The sequence below is a fragment of the Syngnathus typhle genome, linkage group LG4, assembly GCF_033458585.1.
Source record: "Syngnathus typhle isolate RoL2023-S1 ecotype Sweden linkage group LG4, RoL_Styp_1.0, whole genome shotgun sequence".
Classification (NCBI taxonomy): Eukaryota; Metazoa; Chordata; class Actinopteri; order Syngnathiformes; family Syngnathidae; genus Syngnathus; species Syngnathus typhle.
In genome coordinates, this window is record NC_083741.1 from 8570383 (window position 1) to 8586674 (window position 16292).

General features: G+C 40.2%; 1 protein-coding gene across 5 annotated transcripts in view; it reads right to left on the reverse strand.

Moving 5' to 3' along the window:
* samd4a (sterile alpha motif domain containing 4A) overlaps window positions 1-16292 on the reverse strand; it is a 41958-nt gene that overhangs the window by 13423 nt on the left and 12243 nt on the right. For 2 of the 5 annotated variants that reach the window (XM_061277543.1, XM_061277542.1), the window contains exons 3-4: window positions 6131-6709; window positions 1695-1982 (exon numbers count right to left, since the gene is read on the reverse strand). In XM_061277543.1, coding sequence (XP_061133527.1) covers window positions 1695-1982; window positions 6131-6709 — 867 coding nt within the window. Of the gene's footprint in view, window positions 1-1694; window positions 1983-6130; window positions 6710-11948; window positions 12118-16292 lie in introns of those variants that run through there. The other 3 variants (XM_061277546.1, XM_061277544.1, XM_061277545.1) reach the window with 2 other exon arrangements.

Below are 16292 nucleotides of genomic sequence, written 5' to 3' on the forward strand. Positions count from 1 at the left end.
TACAAAGTTATAGTGCTGATTCTTAATTCAGACTGGAACAATCCTTACTGAGCTTAGGCACCATTGGAAAAATCTGCCAAACAATGATAACGATAATAATAATACTAATAATAAAAACAATAAAACTAAATTCAGAAAAAACGATATTGTCACAAATTTACCATAACAGACTCGGTTTTATGAATGTTGGATACACAGGTTTAGTGTTCAAATTTAGGGACAAACTGAGTGAAATATGATAATTTGCCACTGGTTGGTAATGTCTGAATGTGTTACAATATTTCTGAAATTCCTCATCATTCCATCCATCCTATTCGGCTTCTTTGAAGTTAGGCTATGGGTGGGAGTTGGAGAGGAAGGGAAGCACAGGATTCCCTCTCCCAGCCATTTTGTCATTCTCAGTATTTCCTGATCAGCCGAGACACATTGCAATCTCAGCATGTCCCAATCTTCCCCAGGGCCTCCTCCTGGTTCCACGTGCCCAGACTTCCTCAACAAGGAAGCATCGTTCACCCATTTGCTCAAGTTGAAAAATTTGAACTTTTATCTCAAATCTCCTTGCGGCAATCCAATCAGATTCGGCAATTCATCACAAACACAGCGATTTGACAACAATAGAAGTAAAAAATCATTGCAATTCTGTAATCATCTGGAACTCCACAACACAACCAAATATCAACACTTTATTACTATGTCACACACATTAGCAACACAAGCACAAACAGACACACACTGTGGTGGTGAAATAAACACAATGTAGGAAAATAAGCCAGCTTCCAATACCTGCTGAGACTGAACCAAAATGGAGTAGCCGTCGAGAATGCGGAGCGAGGAAGTCGACATACTCCATCACTGGACGGACTTATTTCTTTTACAGCTAATAAATTGTCAAACCAAAATACACAGCCCAACTAACAGAACCATCCACCAGCCACCAGATTCACTAACGAATTTTTTTTCGGGCCCCTCCTCTCCTCTGCTTGACGGAAGGAACCCTTGTGTAGTTTCCAAGCGAACAAATGCGAGTCAACAAAAAGCTGATATATAATAGTGTAGAATTCCCAATTTGCTGCATTTTAAACCCATGTGGAAGACGGACAATCGACTTACCTGTAATCAAGTCATAAAGGCCAACATTTCCAATGACTAATTATAGTAGTTAACATGGATTTCACCCCATTAATTCAATGTGAATAACTTCTATATTAATTCAGTGTGGGCAATAATTTTGCTTACCTATAGATGTAACATATTTAGATCATCTTTCAGTGTTATTATTTGGCTGACAGTAGACATCCCCAATTGGTATATTTTAATGACATCAAGTTTGCACGAATGTTCTACATTATAGCCAAGTTGTGTGTTTATGCTGCACTTATTTTGGCAGACACATTACATTTTGAGCCACATTTAGAAGAGACCTGATTTCCATCTGATGATGTCTAATTGCGTGTGTTTCTTTCTATTTATGATACCATGATGTATACTGAACAGCAATTTGCGGACGGAAGAAATTGCATCACAATAAAGCGTAAATCTGTCCTAACTTTCCTAGGAGACTCGTGCACCTGTCGATAGGTACGTGGCCCGAGTTTTAAGGGCGCCTTCTTCATAATGTACATTTCAGCGCCTTCCACAATACAATTCAAAATGTTTACTTTTGGTTGACAGAAAATAAAACCCTTCCGACTCACCCCTCATGCCACTGCCCTCCTCATGGAAGCAACTGCGATGTAGACTTAAACCTCCTCCCAAACTGGCCTCTTCCAGATGTTCACTTCCTCCGCTGCCTGAGGAAGCAATGCTGCTTTGAGGGGAGAGGGGCGCGTGATCGGGGGCTGGGCCTCTACTACTACGCAGATCTTCCTGGGACAGCCAGACAGGACCCATAGGATGGTTGTTTGGGCCACTCATTGGTGGAGTTAGAGACACTGAGCGCTTCAGAGGACTGTGTGGCTGGTTGCCACTTCCACTCGTTAGGACTGTGAGACATAAGACAGGTAAGGTTTATTCCTGTGTTCAAGGAAATGGTCGCCAAAACAAAACAACACTATGTAGTACTTCTATTGTTTGTGCAGTTCACTCATTGTGCTTCTACACAAACGCCCGATTGCCTGACACAAGCCCCACCCATTTAATGAATGTCCCACAAAGCTAATGAAGATCAACATTTGCTTAGTCAATTCAAATACTACGCAGCAATTCAATTTCTATACCACTTGTCCTCATTACGCTTGAAAGTGAGCTTGAGGCAGCCCTTGCTGAATATGAGCTGGAGGCAAGGTACAAACAAGACTGGTCGCCAACCACTTGCAAAAATGAAATACTAGTCAAGACATTATACGTGAGGTAAGCTTGTTGTAAACTTTTGTTCAATGATACATGTGTATGGTTTCGTGGGAGTTTTTCGACAGCTGTCCTGGCTTTCTAAGTTTGCGCGTGGAGTGTCAGTTCAACACACACTGATCTAGGCCTTTATGTCACAATGCCAATTTCAACAGCAGCATTGATTAAACAGCCCAAAACAAAACATTTGTTGTAGACTCACTTCATATCGTATGTTCAGCACTCAGCTGGGCTCACAAATGTCTTTAAGTACTACACTACTGGTAGATTACATGTTTTTCTATGTATTTATTTAGAAATATTGTGGATATAATGTTGAGAGAAAACTGAAATTTTATGCCCTACTTAAAGTTTTAATAAAGGCTTCGCTCCATTTTTTTATTTTCAAAAAATATATACGTACATTCCAATAATTATATTATCCATTTGATCAAGTATCACAAGAGGAGCACTCAAGAATGTTTTCCCCAGGCTGTGATGGCATATAACCTGGATGAATTGGTGGAACGTCAAAGCATTGATATCTGTCACCGTTCTGACGGGGTAAGCTGCTTCCAACACGCCTGCCTCTTCGCCCATCTTATATGTGGTCGTCTGACTGTCGGCGCTATGTATAGTACTTCATGGGCCCTGTTTAAAATAGGTGCCCAGCTAACATTACATGTTCCAGTCCCTAAATATTAGCCATTTACCCTAAATACAGTCTCCCACAAAGGATGCCTTACAAGGGAAGGGATGTATGGCATGCTCTGCTGTGGCTTGGGCTGGAGCTCAAACTATGAGCCGGAGTCAAATGGATGGTCCCATCAATAGCACACATGACAATGTGACAGCAAAATAAGATTCTAGAAAGAATGATCATAACCGCCGGAGTTTACGACTTGCTTACTGTTACTCATTTAGTGCCAGAGAATAAAAACTCCTAAGAATGTTTATGCAAACAGATGGCTCACACATTGATCATTGTTGATGTGGCATATAATAGAAATTGCACACAATTCCTCTACGTCGGCAAGAATATTTTTCAAATGGTTTTATTCAATCCGGTGCGGTTCATCAGTGTGAAAACTCTGAGATTGTATGTGTAGGTCTAAGGCTACAGGCAGTCAAAAATATAAGATGATATTTCTTGGTGCTGCCAGCAGAGTTTTAAATATGTCTTTATTTATAAACCCTCAGCTGTTTCTTTCATGTCCCAGCAAGAAAAAAACAGAGCCCTTGCATTCTTGTCTGGAAATATCCTGCTCAGACCATAGTTATGCTTAGTTTCAAAAGGCCAGCCTTCTCTCTGTGTTCTTTGATATCACACACCCACTCTAGTTATCTTCCACCATGGTTTGACTTAAATCACAAATGGTAACGTGGTCACTATCCAGCAAGTAAAAATCTAACAAAACTAAACCTGTGACACGATTACGCGCCAACACGCCACCGCATCGAAAACCCAACGCAATTAGTACAGTACAAAAAAGGTGTAACATTATTTACCACTGGAATAATAAGTCGATATAACGACCCTGCGTGGTGTTGTTGTTTACAATTTTTAAGAACAGCCCTTTACGTATCAACTCTCAACAAACGGAGAGGCTGGCCTAGTTGACACTACTGAGCTGCACATAGCATACATGTGTATGCATTTTAATATATGAACCGCCAAATGTGGATAGTAGGACAAAACGTTTTTTTTTTTTTTTTTTGCTCAATGTTTGGCAGACTCTCTACCTCTGAGTTGAGGTTACAGGTGCATGCTTGCATATTCTCATGGCCACCCTTTCATGAGACATTGTGCCACTGAAAAAGTTCTGAAAAGGCCCCTATGATTGGTTGTTTATGTAGCAGCGGCATTTTGACTGAGTGTAACATCTGTGTTGTGATGCGATTCACTTGCGATTTGGCATGTTAAATCACAGCCAAACGCATTGCAAAAGAACAGCCATTATTGTAACCTAGGGGCAGAATTGTCATGCTCAGTGTGCGGGCTACTCATCTATCTATTTCTTTTGATTCCAAATAACATTTGTTGCAATGTTTTGGGTGCATGTACTGTATCTGTATTTTTTATCCATCCATCCATTTTGGAATTTCCTGATAATACAGATAACATAATATTTTAGGTTCCACAATTTGCACAAAATCCCGTTCGTCTTTAGGTGAAATTTAGAGAAAAAAAAATCACCGTGTGGAAGGCCAAATCCAACGTTCTAGACTGCTGATGTCTCTAGTGCATCGGTGTGTGAGGTGCTAACCGTTCCTGTACAAGGCTCCAGGTTGTAGTTCAAAGTTACCATATGTCTGCTCCTCCACACACACAACACTAAACTTGGGTACAGAGAAACATTTTGTGTAACCTGAAATACAGAGATGGAAGGTATTGTTTTATTTTTCATTCTTATAATTTTCTTTCTGCAATTAAGTGAGATTACAGTCTGAAGTAGTAATTAGTTACTTACTAATTCCTTAGATTTTGTACTGGTAACTGCTTACATACCTGAAAGTATCAGTGCTGTCAACGAATGCGCAACAGAAATGCAAGAATTTTTCACTCGTCACCACCACACAACACGTGATGACTTGGGTTAGCTCAAGACAAAAAAAAATTTACTATTAGTACTACATACGTTAGTACGCCATACGAAATGTTAAAGATATTGTTGCAAAACACAATATGTGTATTGTATATACTGTAATTTGAAAGACTGCTCCATTGCACATGTGATTCAAAATTTAAATCGCTGCAAAGCCCAGTGATCATCCACTCATGAAAATAGTTGGCAAACCCCGCACACTGCTAGACTAAAGAAGCAAGTTGCCAGCTGAATGAGCCAAATACAGTAGTCAATGGTCTGAAGTTGAAACTACTAACAGTAAAGATAAAACAGCCACACAATGAGGGGAGCATATATGTAATACATGAGGATTAATGAAAATGGGCTATTGAAGGCAAAGCTCTCGATTTACCGGTCATTCTACATTCCTGCCCTCACCTATGGTCACGAGCTGTGAAAGAACAAGATTCTGGATACAAGTGGCCAAGATGAGTTTCTTCCGCAAGGTGTCCGGGCTCTCCCTTAGAGATAGAGTGAGAAGCCTGGTTATCCATGAGGGACTTGAAGTATAGCCGCTACTCCGTGTTGAGAGGAGCCAGATGAGGTGGCTTAGACATCTGATTAGGATGCCTCCCGGATGGCGCTCTGATAAGGTGTTCCGGGCAGATTTCACCGGTAGGAGACCCCAGGGACGACCCAGGACACGCTGGAGAGACTATGCATCTTGGCTGGCCGAGAAACACCTAGGGTTCCTCTGGGCTAAGCTGGACAAAGTGGCTGGGGAGCAGGAAGTTTGGGCTTGCTTAAATCGATGCTCCTGCGAGCCAACTCCTGATAAGTGGTAGAGGATGGAGGATGGATGGATGGCTTTTAAAGGGTGATTTTGTTTGGGGGGGTGAATCTAAAAATGAGGGTGTTCATTCTGAAAAGCCGCTAAGAAAGATAATCGCATCTAGCGAAAACTTGAACTAGTGTGGGTTCAGGAGATTTTATACAATGATCGGATTGAAATTCAATTGAAAATATTTGTCCTATACTGGTTGTTGCTGTTCACATTTTTGTGTATTCAAAAAAAGGGAAGACACTTATCAGTCACAGTGACAACTTCATTGTGAAAGAATGGGGAGCTAAATAGAGTTCTTGTACTCAATGCAAGCTCCACAACAACAGACCAGAAAGGATGAGCAGAACCTTGACAGAAAGTGAAAGTGTCAAATAATAAAGGATAGTACACTTACTGGCATTACCACTGCCACCAGTTCCGATTGTGTTGATGGTTGCTGGTACAGAGGATGACGGGTAGAGAGGCAGGTGTCCGTTTTCACAGCCCTGCTGCTGCCAGCCTCTTCCGAGCCCTGAATCCCTGTTGCTTTGCCATCCATTGAGGCGATCGTCCGAGCCGTATCGCTGGTGGTGATGCAAAGCATATAGGTTACCTGAAGAGGAACTGTTGGTGGAGGATCCCGATGATGTAAGGGTAGACGGTGGAGTGGACTGATGGTGGTGCGGGCCGGCAGGCGATGGCCTTTCGAGTGAGTCTCCTGTGGCAGCGGCCCTTTCTTCAAGATGGTTGAGCCAGAGGGCCAATGCAGCACGGTCCTCCAGGGAGGTGGCAGGATGGATGAGGGCATAGGATAAGAGTTGGCGAGACTCTTCCAGGTGGCGGCCATGTTCGATAGTGTGCGCAAGGATGCGTGGTAGTAGGCGCATGTACTCGCCCTTGGCTTCTATATTGCCCGGTTTGAGCAATGGCAAATGGGTGAGGACAAGAGAGATGACACGTTCTTTTGGCTCGCTTTGCCACTGGCTGATAACCTCTGTAGGAAGACAGAAAAGAAGAAACAAAAGATTGGAGCACACACATTTCAAATTGTAAATAATAATAACACCACCAACAACAATAATATTATTATTAATTACTACTACTACTAATAATAATACCGTTTTTTCCCCATGTATAATGCGCAAAATTTAACTAATTTATTGTCCTAAAATCTGGGGTGCGCATTATACGTGGGTACAATTTATTTTTATTTTTTTTAGAAAATCTCCCTCAAAATAAAACTTGAAATCACCTTTCTTCTTGTTTGTTGTCAATCGTGCATCGCATTCAGCCATCCTGCCCAACACACTTAGTCAGGGAAATTCATAATTGACGACACATCGTTTGATGCGATGATGCTATCCTTGATGGTGTGTTATTGTCAAATATTGTTTGTTTTTTAATCTCCATCGCAAACCGGATATCATACGGAGGCCGCCATGACAATATGCGCAGAACGGATGCGCAAGACACGTCAGCTATATAAAGAGCGAGAGTTCAGTTCCTACCTAAATGCGTATTACAGGTAATATTTTATTTCACAACACTTTGCCTTGTTCCTTTCTTCTCTGCTGTTCACTTCAAACACGCTCCATACGAACACAATGCTCTCGTATCAGACGCTTGCTCGATCACCTGCTCGGTTGCTGTCACAATGTACCCCACACAAATCCGAAACATTTCTTTGCTATCGAGTTTGCTTAGCGCATGCGCAGTGATACTGACTGGCAGAATAACATCTGGTTGTTCCCAAAGATGATCTTTTTTCTGAAATAATTTTACGTTTACGGACTTAAGTAAGAGTAAAAATTTGGGTGCGTATTATACATGGGTACAGGCTTTTTTCCAGCATCGACATGCCACTTTTAGGGTGCGCATTATACATGGAAAAAAACGGTAATAATATTGGTTTCGCTTTTTCTCGTGGCCCATCCCATTATTTGTCCAGATTGTTACACATAAATTGTCCCATTGAAATTGAAGATATGTGGCTGGCAAACAAACACCAAACAAACAAACAAACAAACAAAGAAAACATAAAAACAATATTGGCTATCCTGTAGAATCTAATGTTTCAGTTTATCAGATGATGCTAGGGCAAGTCTCGAACACCGCTAAAAATAAATGAAAGTGAAACTGAAAAGATGACAGACTACTTTGTTGTCATGAACTGTCATCCTTTAATTATTGCTCTCAAAACCTTTCTGACAAGTATTCTACAAAAGAAGACTGTACTATACATAATTTCTGAGGTAATGGCGCTATTGTTGGCTATCAAAAGGCCGCGGCGTGATCCTCGATCTTAGATAAGAGCTATAGATACCAAAAGGAGAAGCCCTAAAAAAGATAAAGACACGAGAGAACAAGACTACAGCCATAATTCCTTCCAGCTTGGGATAAAAGTGACTGCATGAGTAAGAGCACTACTTTCATTCTCTACCCATTGGTCTTGTCTCTATGCTATGAAACTAGAAAATGCATCTGCCGCTATGTCCAAAGATATCCTCAAGTCATGCTCTACTTTGTGGTAACATAGCTCACTCTCTCCTACTAAAAGGACAGCTGCAGCACCGATGAGGCACATGGAAATCCTCGGACAGTGAAGCCTTCCAAACAAGGTTCACATTCATTTTGTCCTTTGAGAGATGGGCTGGGTTTAGGGACTAAATCATTTCGGAATAAGCCTTTAAAGGAATAACAATAAAATATCTATGCTTCGAAAACTCAATTACGAGTCTCGTTCTACTACTCTAACCATGCAGATCTTAAGAACGCAGGCAGCTCGTCTAGATTTTCAAAGGTTTGATGTGAAAATAATGTGAACAGAGCCATACGTTTCCAAATATAATCCTATTCAGTCCACAAATGTCTGTAGAAATTGAGGCTATTGAAGCTTTTTAAATTGCATTGGCTTTTCCTCCTTGACATTGAAAATGTCCCTGTAAAAAACACAGAAACTATTACTCATCTATTTTCCAAGGACGAGAAATACATGGTTAAGTCATGCATATATTACATATAGTTGAACTTTCAACTCTGGAAAATAATTCTACTTGTCTAGACCGGATATGCATTAAACGTTAGTTGTCAACTAGTCACTCTTCAAAAAGTGGAATTTGGGCCTGTTGTGAGTGGGATGGGAAAAGGGAGGGGCGACACTCACTCCAGTGATGATTCAGTTCTTCATTCCTTTGAATGAAGCACGTAGAAAACACTTCTTTTTTTTTTTGTCGAATGTCTGGAAATCATTAGCAGTGTACATAGCATAGCATAAAACTCCATCATATTGAGATTTTGAGAAGAAGTAAACTCAACTTACTTACGCTCCGTTTCCCCCCCAAATCTAGAGGCAAAACATTGTTCTCTCGGTGCTCCAGGTGTTGTGCTTGATTTGGTTCCCCCGTGAGATCTTGTTCCCTTTGCCGCGGTAGCGCGCACGCCTTATTTGGAAAGCGAAAAACCCATGTCGTACGGCATCAGCACTATGTTGTCCTTTATATCCTTTATAAAAATTAAAATTGACTGTTACAAACGTGAGTTCATGTTTTTATTGAAAACAACATAGTGCTGATGCCGTACGACATCGGTTTTTCGCTTTCCAAATAAGGCGTGCGCGCTACCGCAGCAGGGGGAACAAAATCTCACGGGGGAACCAAATCAAGCAAACCATAACTACGACCCGCAACAACAATGAGTTTGCTACCTCTGTTTAGAGGGAAGTGACAGAGAAAAATGGCAAAAATATAGTCAGGACATCAGCATTTAGTACCGTTTTTTTCCGTGTATAATGCGCCCCCATGTATAATACGCACCCTAAAAATGGCATGTTGATGCTGGGAAAAAGCCTGTACCCATGTTTAATACTCACCCAGATTTTGACTCCTACTTAAGTCTGTGAACGTAAAATTATTTCAGAAAAAAGATCATCTTTGGGAACAACCGGATGTTCTGACGGTCAGTATCACTCCGCATGCGCTAGCATACTCAATAGCGAAGAAATGTTTCGGATTTGTGTAGGGTACATTGTGACAGCAAACGAGCAGGTGATCTAGCAAGCGTCTGATACGAGAGCATTGTGTTCGTATGGAGTGTGTTTGAAGTGAACAGCAGAAAAAAAAGCACATCTGTAATGGCGGCCTCCTTATGATATCCGGATTTAAAAAAAAAAAAAAAAAACATTTTGAGAATTTTTTTTTTTTTTTTTTTTGTACCCATGTATAATGCGCACCCCAGATTTTAGGACAATAAATTACCGTTTTTTTCCGTGTATAGTGCGCCCCCATGTATAGTACGCACCCCTAAAAATGGCATGCTGATGCTGGAAAAAAGCTTGTACCCATGTATACTACGCACCCAATTTTTATGAATTTTTAAAAAAAAAAATTTTAATTTTTTTTTTTTTTTTTAAGTCCCTATGATCGTCACACACGCAGGGAGGCAATGGGTCCCATTTTTATAGTCTTTGGTATGGTCTTAACTAGGCTGGATGTAATTTTTTTTGTTGGCGTTGATTTCTCCGACTGCCCGTAAACGCACCACCGCGCTCCGTGCGCATGGAGCGTGTTTGAAGTGAACAGCAGAGAAGAAAGGAACAAGGCAAAGTGTTGTGAAATAAAATATTACCTGTAATACGGATTTAGGTAGAGAACTGAACTCTCGCTCTTTATATAGCTGACGTGTCTTGCTCATCCGTTCTGCGCATCTGTAATGGCGGCCTCCGTTTGATATCCGGTTTGCGTGTGTGCGAGAGCGAGAGAGAGCGAGAGAGAGAGCGCGCGAGAGAACGCTCAACCGTAGCGCGCCGCCGACCGCCCAACTGCACCGGGCTGATCGATTATTGTGACAGAGCCGTCGCTGAAATTTAGAAGATATTTTTAAAGTCCTGATGTACTTTCTAAAATTTAAGTGGACCTCAGTGCGCACTGCGCAGGGAGCTTAATTTGGTGCGGTCGCGCAACCGCAGCGCGCCGGGCGCTCACTGTCGCATTGCTTAAAGAGCGCCTTTGTGTTTTAGGATGAACAGCAGAGACCAAAGGAAGAAGGCAAAGTGTTGTGAAATAAAATATTACCTGTAATACGCATTTTGTTATTTGCTGATTGAAACTGCTAATTAAACTGTGAATTGAAACTAATAGGAATAAAACAACTCTCGCTCTTTATATAGCTGACGTGTCTTGCGCATCCGTTCTGTGCATTTTATTTCACAACACTTTGCCTTTCTTCTCTGCTGTTCACTTCAAACACGCTCCATGCGACCGCAATGCTCTCGTATCAGACGCTTGCTCGATCACCTGCTCGTTTGCTGTCCCGTGCGCGCACGAAGCGCAGTGGTGCGTTTACGGGCAGTCGGAGAAATCATCGCCAACAAAAAAAATTACATCCAGCCTAGTTAAGACCATACCAAAGACTATAAAAATGGGACCCATTGCCTCCCTGCGTGTGTGACGATCATTGGGACTTTAAAAAAATATATATAAATAAATTAAAATTTTTTTTTTTTTTTTTTTTTTTTGTACCCATGTATAATGCGCACCCCAGATTTTAGGACAATAAATTAGTTAAATTTTGCGCACTATACACGGAAAAAAACGGTAGCTAAATTTTGCGCATTATACATGAAAAAAAAACGGTATTAAACATTTGCTTCGTTATTTACTTTTTGACATAACAATATAAAAATGCAACAAGAGATCAACATTTCCAAGTATATTTCAAGGTATTTCCAACTGACTATGATAGACAAGTTAATTCCAACACACCCATTTTCATTAGCACAAAATTATTGAAACTTGACTTGCATGTGTGTTATGTTGACCAGTTGTGTCCCGTTACATTATCTATTAAACTAGAAATAGCTGTGAATGTCTATGCTCAGTTTGAGATTTAGGTTTTGGAAATCAATCAGAGCTATTGCACAAAAATTGACCACAGCCAAGAGGAAAAAAAACATTAGTGCACTCACTACACTATGTAACAAGAGTCGAGTACGTAATCAGGGAAAACATCAGCGGAACGGATGAAAACATTGGGAGATCTGTAAAGAAGGCAACAACTTCCAAACAGCAAGAATGAATGGATCACAATTTACTTTGCAGAGGAATTCTTGATCAAAACTACAGAATAGAGGCTACGCTGGGTGAATACCAAGAAGACGATAGGAAGACCAGGGGGGGTATTCCAGAAAGCAGGTTCAACATACTCTGAGTCGATCCCTGAACTCTGAGTTGACTTACTCTGAGATGGGAGAGACTGAGTATTCAAGTCAAGAGCGATTCGTCAACAAATCAACATAATGGCGACTGGAAGTAGGAAGCGTTCCTATTCAGTTGCAACAGGCGTCATGAACTTTCGAAGTCACCAGCATGAAGCACTTTTTTGTGTGCGGCAAATAGTTGAAGAATGTATTTTGCTCACACCCCGAACCCGAAGGGATAAGCGTTAACAGGAGATGGAAGGAAGAGAAATGAGGCGTGGCTACGTAATGAAAATATAAGAAACATAACTCAGCGCTCATCTCTGTGAACTTACCCACCTCAAAATGCCAATATTGGATAATTAATTGAGTCAAGTTTTTTGCCACTAGATCAAATTTATGCCATGTACAAGAACAACAATCAGTAAAACAACACAACTGAAATAGGGAAGACTTATATTGAGGCAATTCAGCAAGACAAATTATGTGGTTTGCTTTGTGTAAGACAGAAACCGGAGCCTGCTCGGAACTGATGAGTCACAGGAGCATGACCGAGAAGAAAACACCGAAACAGAAAGTTAGATCCACAGAAATCACCAATATGTCAGACAAAGTTATTTGTTCACAGGTGAAAAGAGCATATCAAAATGGACAATGCAAAAACCGAATGTATGTGCCATTCTGACTTGGCACTTTACACCGACCCCCCACTTGGGCACATAACAAAGCCAAGAATTGCGGGCGAAATCCTGCCTGCTTTGCAGTTATTTTATGTAACCCGCAAAGTCTTGAAACCAATATGATTATTTTAAATATGTTTGAGTCCATTTTTCCAGTTGGGTGACAGTGTTGGAAAAACAGGAATAATTCCCAAAATATCTATGAGAGAACGATGAAAGCATTTTTACAACTGACGGGGAGGCTTTTGCTCATTACACATGGAAAGAGAGACAGACAGTATAGTTTGTCTTTGCTATGCCAAGTGTCAGAGAATTCAATCCACATTGGCGCCTTTTTCAACTTTTAGACAAATTACGGTAGATGGTAACAAAAGTAACATATGGTCCAAGATCTATGGCGCATTCATATTTCATAATAGGAAAAGCTGTGACCTCAGCAGACCCCATTCACAAATAGTTTGCCTCAGCCTGTTAATTCGGTGCTTTGTTGTACTTTATTTTTACCTAAACTTAATTAAAAAGGTATTCAATCAATCACAGTCGTTCGCATGCAAAGTCGAATCATTTCATAATTTCTGTTTGAACTTGTTACACTAAGCTGTGTGCAGTATGTGTGTGTGTGTGTGTCGTCTAAACTCTGTCCTGTGATTCTCCTGTTAGCAAAACAAACATGCAAGTGGCTCACTTCATCCCACTGCTGGCTACTCTTTCGAGCTATTGTTGATTCAACACCACATCCGACACAGCCAGTTCCATTTTCCAACCAACAATAAGAGACCGCAGGTTTAATTTAGGAAAGAGTAACTTGAACGAGTAGTATGCGATTTCTTAAAGTCCTGAAATATTATTTTTTTATGAAAACACATTCTAAGGCCAGTCAAAGCCAAAGGAGCCCAAAAATACAAATTAGGGGATGTTGGGTAAGCAGAAAAAGTGAAAGGTTAGTGGTGAGGGTGATTTAAGGAGAACGAAGTTGAAGAGCGTTTTAGAAGAGTGGGAGGAGATAGAAAGGAAAAGTTCCCGTCGCTGCTTTCCGAGTGGATTCTCCAGCTCAGCAGTGGGGAATGTGCTGGCATACCACAGAGCCTGTTGCTGAAGAATGCAGTGATTCCTAAGGGACCCACAGCTGAACTTACTAACACACACTCATACACAATGACTTCAGCACAAGTAATTAAACAACAGCACAAGGTGCTAAGGTACTAAAGGAGCCACAAAATTAGCCTTGAACACTACAACAATGATGACAAAATCCCGTCAGGCGTATTTGCTTTGGAAAGTCTATGAATCTGATTTGCTAAGATCTCAAATAGCAGACGGGTTTTGTAAATTGCGTGTTCACTTACAAGACACAGATTGCAAGCCGTGTTGGCATGATTGATGACTGCCATTACGTTTTATCAAAAACTTGCAACCAAACTAAATCATAGTTCCACAAATCAAACAGTATTTAATTGAAACCCTCGCCAAATAAAATTTTAGAATTTTTTTTTTTTTTACTTTAATCATATAGACAATGTGTAATGTTGGGAAAGGGGAGAAGATTAAATAATGTAAAAAAGACAAAACAAAATTTATCCGACCTTCTGGTGAATGTACTTTAGGAACCCTACCATCATCTTTGTTTACTACGATCAAGATGCATAAAGCAAGTAAATTACAAGACACAAGCAAATAAGTAAACATCAACTTTGCTTATTTTCCAACTGACATGACCCCTCTATGACAGATTCTATTTTTCATCAAGCATTGAGTTATGACTGACAATTACTAAATTATTTCCTGAAGAGGGCACATAACTATTTCTTACATCACTCATGTATAATGCTTATCCTGTGCAAGACAACAGGAAATAGAAAACTGAGCGGACTAAAGGTGCTTTCCATGCTAATTGTAAGGTGGTCCGACAATTAAAAGAAATAAACAACAAAACAAAGTACCGTATTGGCCCGAATATAAGACGGTGTTTTTTGCATTGAAATAAGACTGAAAAAGTGGGGGTCGTCTTCCATTCGAGGTCTAGACATTATACCCATTCACAACGCCAGACGGCGCCAGATATCTTTAAAGCGAATGCTGAACTTAACTCCCCAGGCCAAAGCGAACCTTTGTCACTAAGAAAAAAAATAAAAATAGCGGTAGGACAAAGAAGAAAAATAAAAAAAAATAGCGGTAAGCAAGAAAAGAGAAGAAAATAAGAGAAGAGATAACAGAAAATAGAGAAACGTAGCGACAATCAGGAGAAAAGTGGGTCGAAGATCGGTCAGGTTAACCGGCACCTGAGGAGATTGTTATGATGCAAACTTCAAGATGATACTGATAAATGAGGCAGAGTCTTCAAACAATTGCAAAGCAGCTGTGAAATATGGTGTCACAGAGTGTAATGTACGGAGATGGAGAGCTCAAAAAGATCGCCTAAAAAAATGCTCCCAATCAGAGAAAAGCTTTCCGTGGTCCTCAGAGTGGCCGCTTTCAAGACCTCGACAGGAGTGTGTGCGCGTACGAGGACAGTGACACTGAGCACAGCGAGGCAGAGGACGTTTGTGAGGAGTAATGTTCTGACATGACCGATCTCAGCTACTCTCAAGTTTAAAACAGTTTGCATTATTTTATTGCAATGTGTTTCCTTATTTAGATTTGTTTCAAGACTACCGTTACAGTTAGACTTCACTTTGATGGTTAATGCAGTTAATGAAATTTTGTGGTTTTATCACAGTAGATTGGTTTATTTACATTTCAGAAACCAGAAGCCATTCATTTACAAATGTGATTGCACTTAAATCTACATATTAATATATTGAGATGTGATAGACAGTTTTTGCATGATTTGAATGAAGCAAAATAACATGCTTTTTTTCTCAAATATATTAATAATCATTTGTTTCAGATGTACTGTAATTTCTTTCTGTATAAAAATTAAAATTGGTGTTCAAAAATCTTTTTTCAAACTCGAGTCTTGAAAAAGAGGGTATCATCTTAAAATCAGGGTCGTCTTAGACTCGGGCCAATACGGTAATGACAATAATTCAATTAGAAATTAAAAGCAATGTAGTGTTTAGTTTATTATGAAACAAATAGAAAAGGGAGGGGTATCTTAAAGCTATCTAGTATGTATTGCAAGACTATATGAACATGATTATGTTGACAGGGTTACGGTTAGTACGCAATCAGCGTAACCAGCAAAGGAAAGTTCAAGAAAAAAAGCAAAAGATAACAAAACCGCATAGAAGGTGTGAAAGAGTGAGTGAGAGAATCTGTCCTCGACCTTAGCGTGACCTAACGACAAACTGGGTTGCAGAAGCAATGACATCTCCTGAACTTTTTCACAAACGCAAAGAATTTGCTTTTTTTTCACAGATTCACAATGAATCGGGCAAAAATGCAAGACCACAAAGTTTTTGATTAAAACAAAGGACGTGACAATTTTCCTCGAGACAATTTCAGTAATTCATTCAAAATATTTGGTATTCATGTTCTTCCACATAACAAAAATCATGAGGCGTTAGAACCAGATCGACGGTAATTATACAAAATGAAAGTTAATGAAAGATGCAGGGAGAATCTTTTGTCTAAATTGTTGAATTTGTATTAATGAAAAAAATATGTATCGCGGTAGACTGGAATAGTGATAGTATGAAACTGCCAGGTAGTTAGTTTGTCAGCAGGCGATTTTGTGACTCTTGCTCAACGAGTCCTACTTGAAC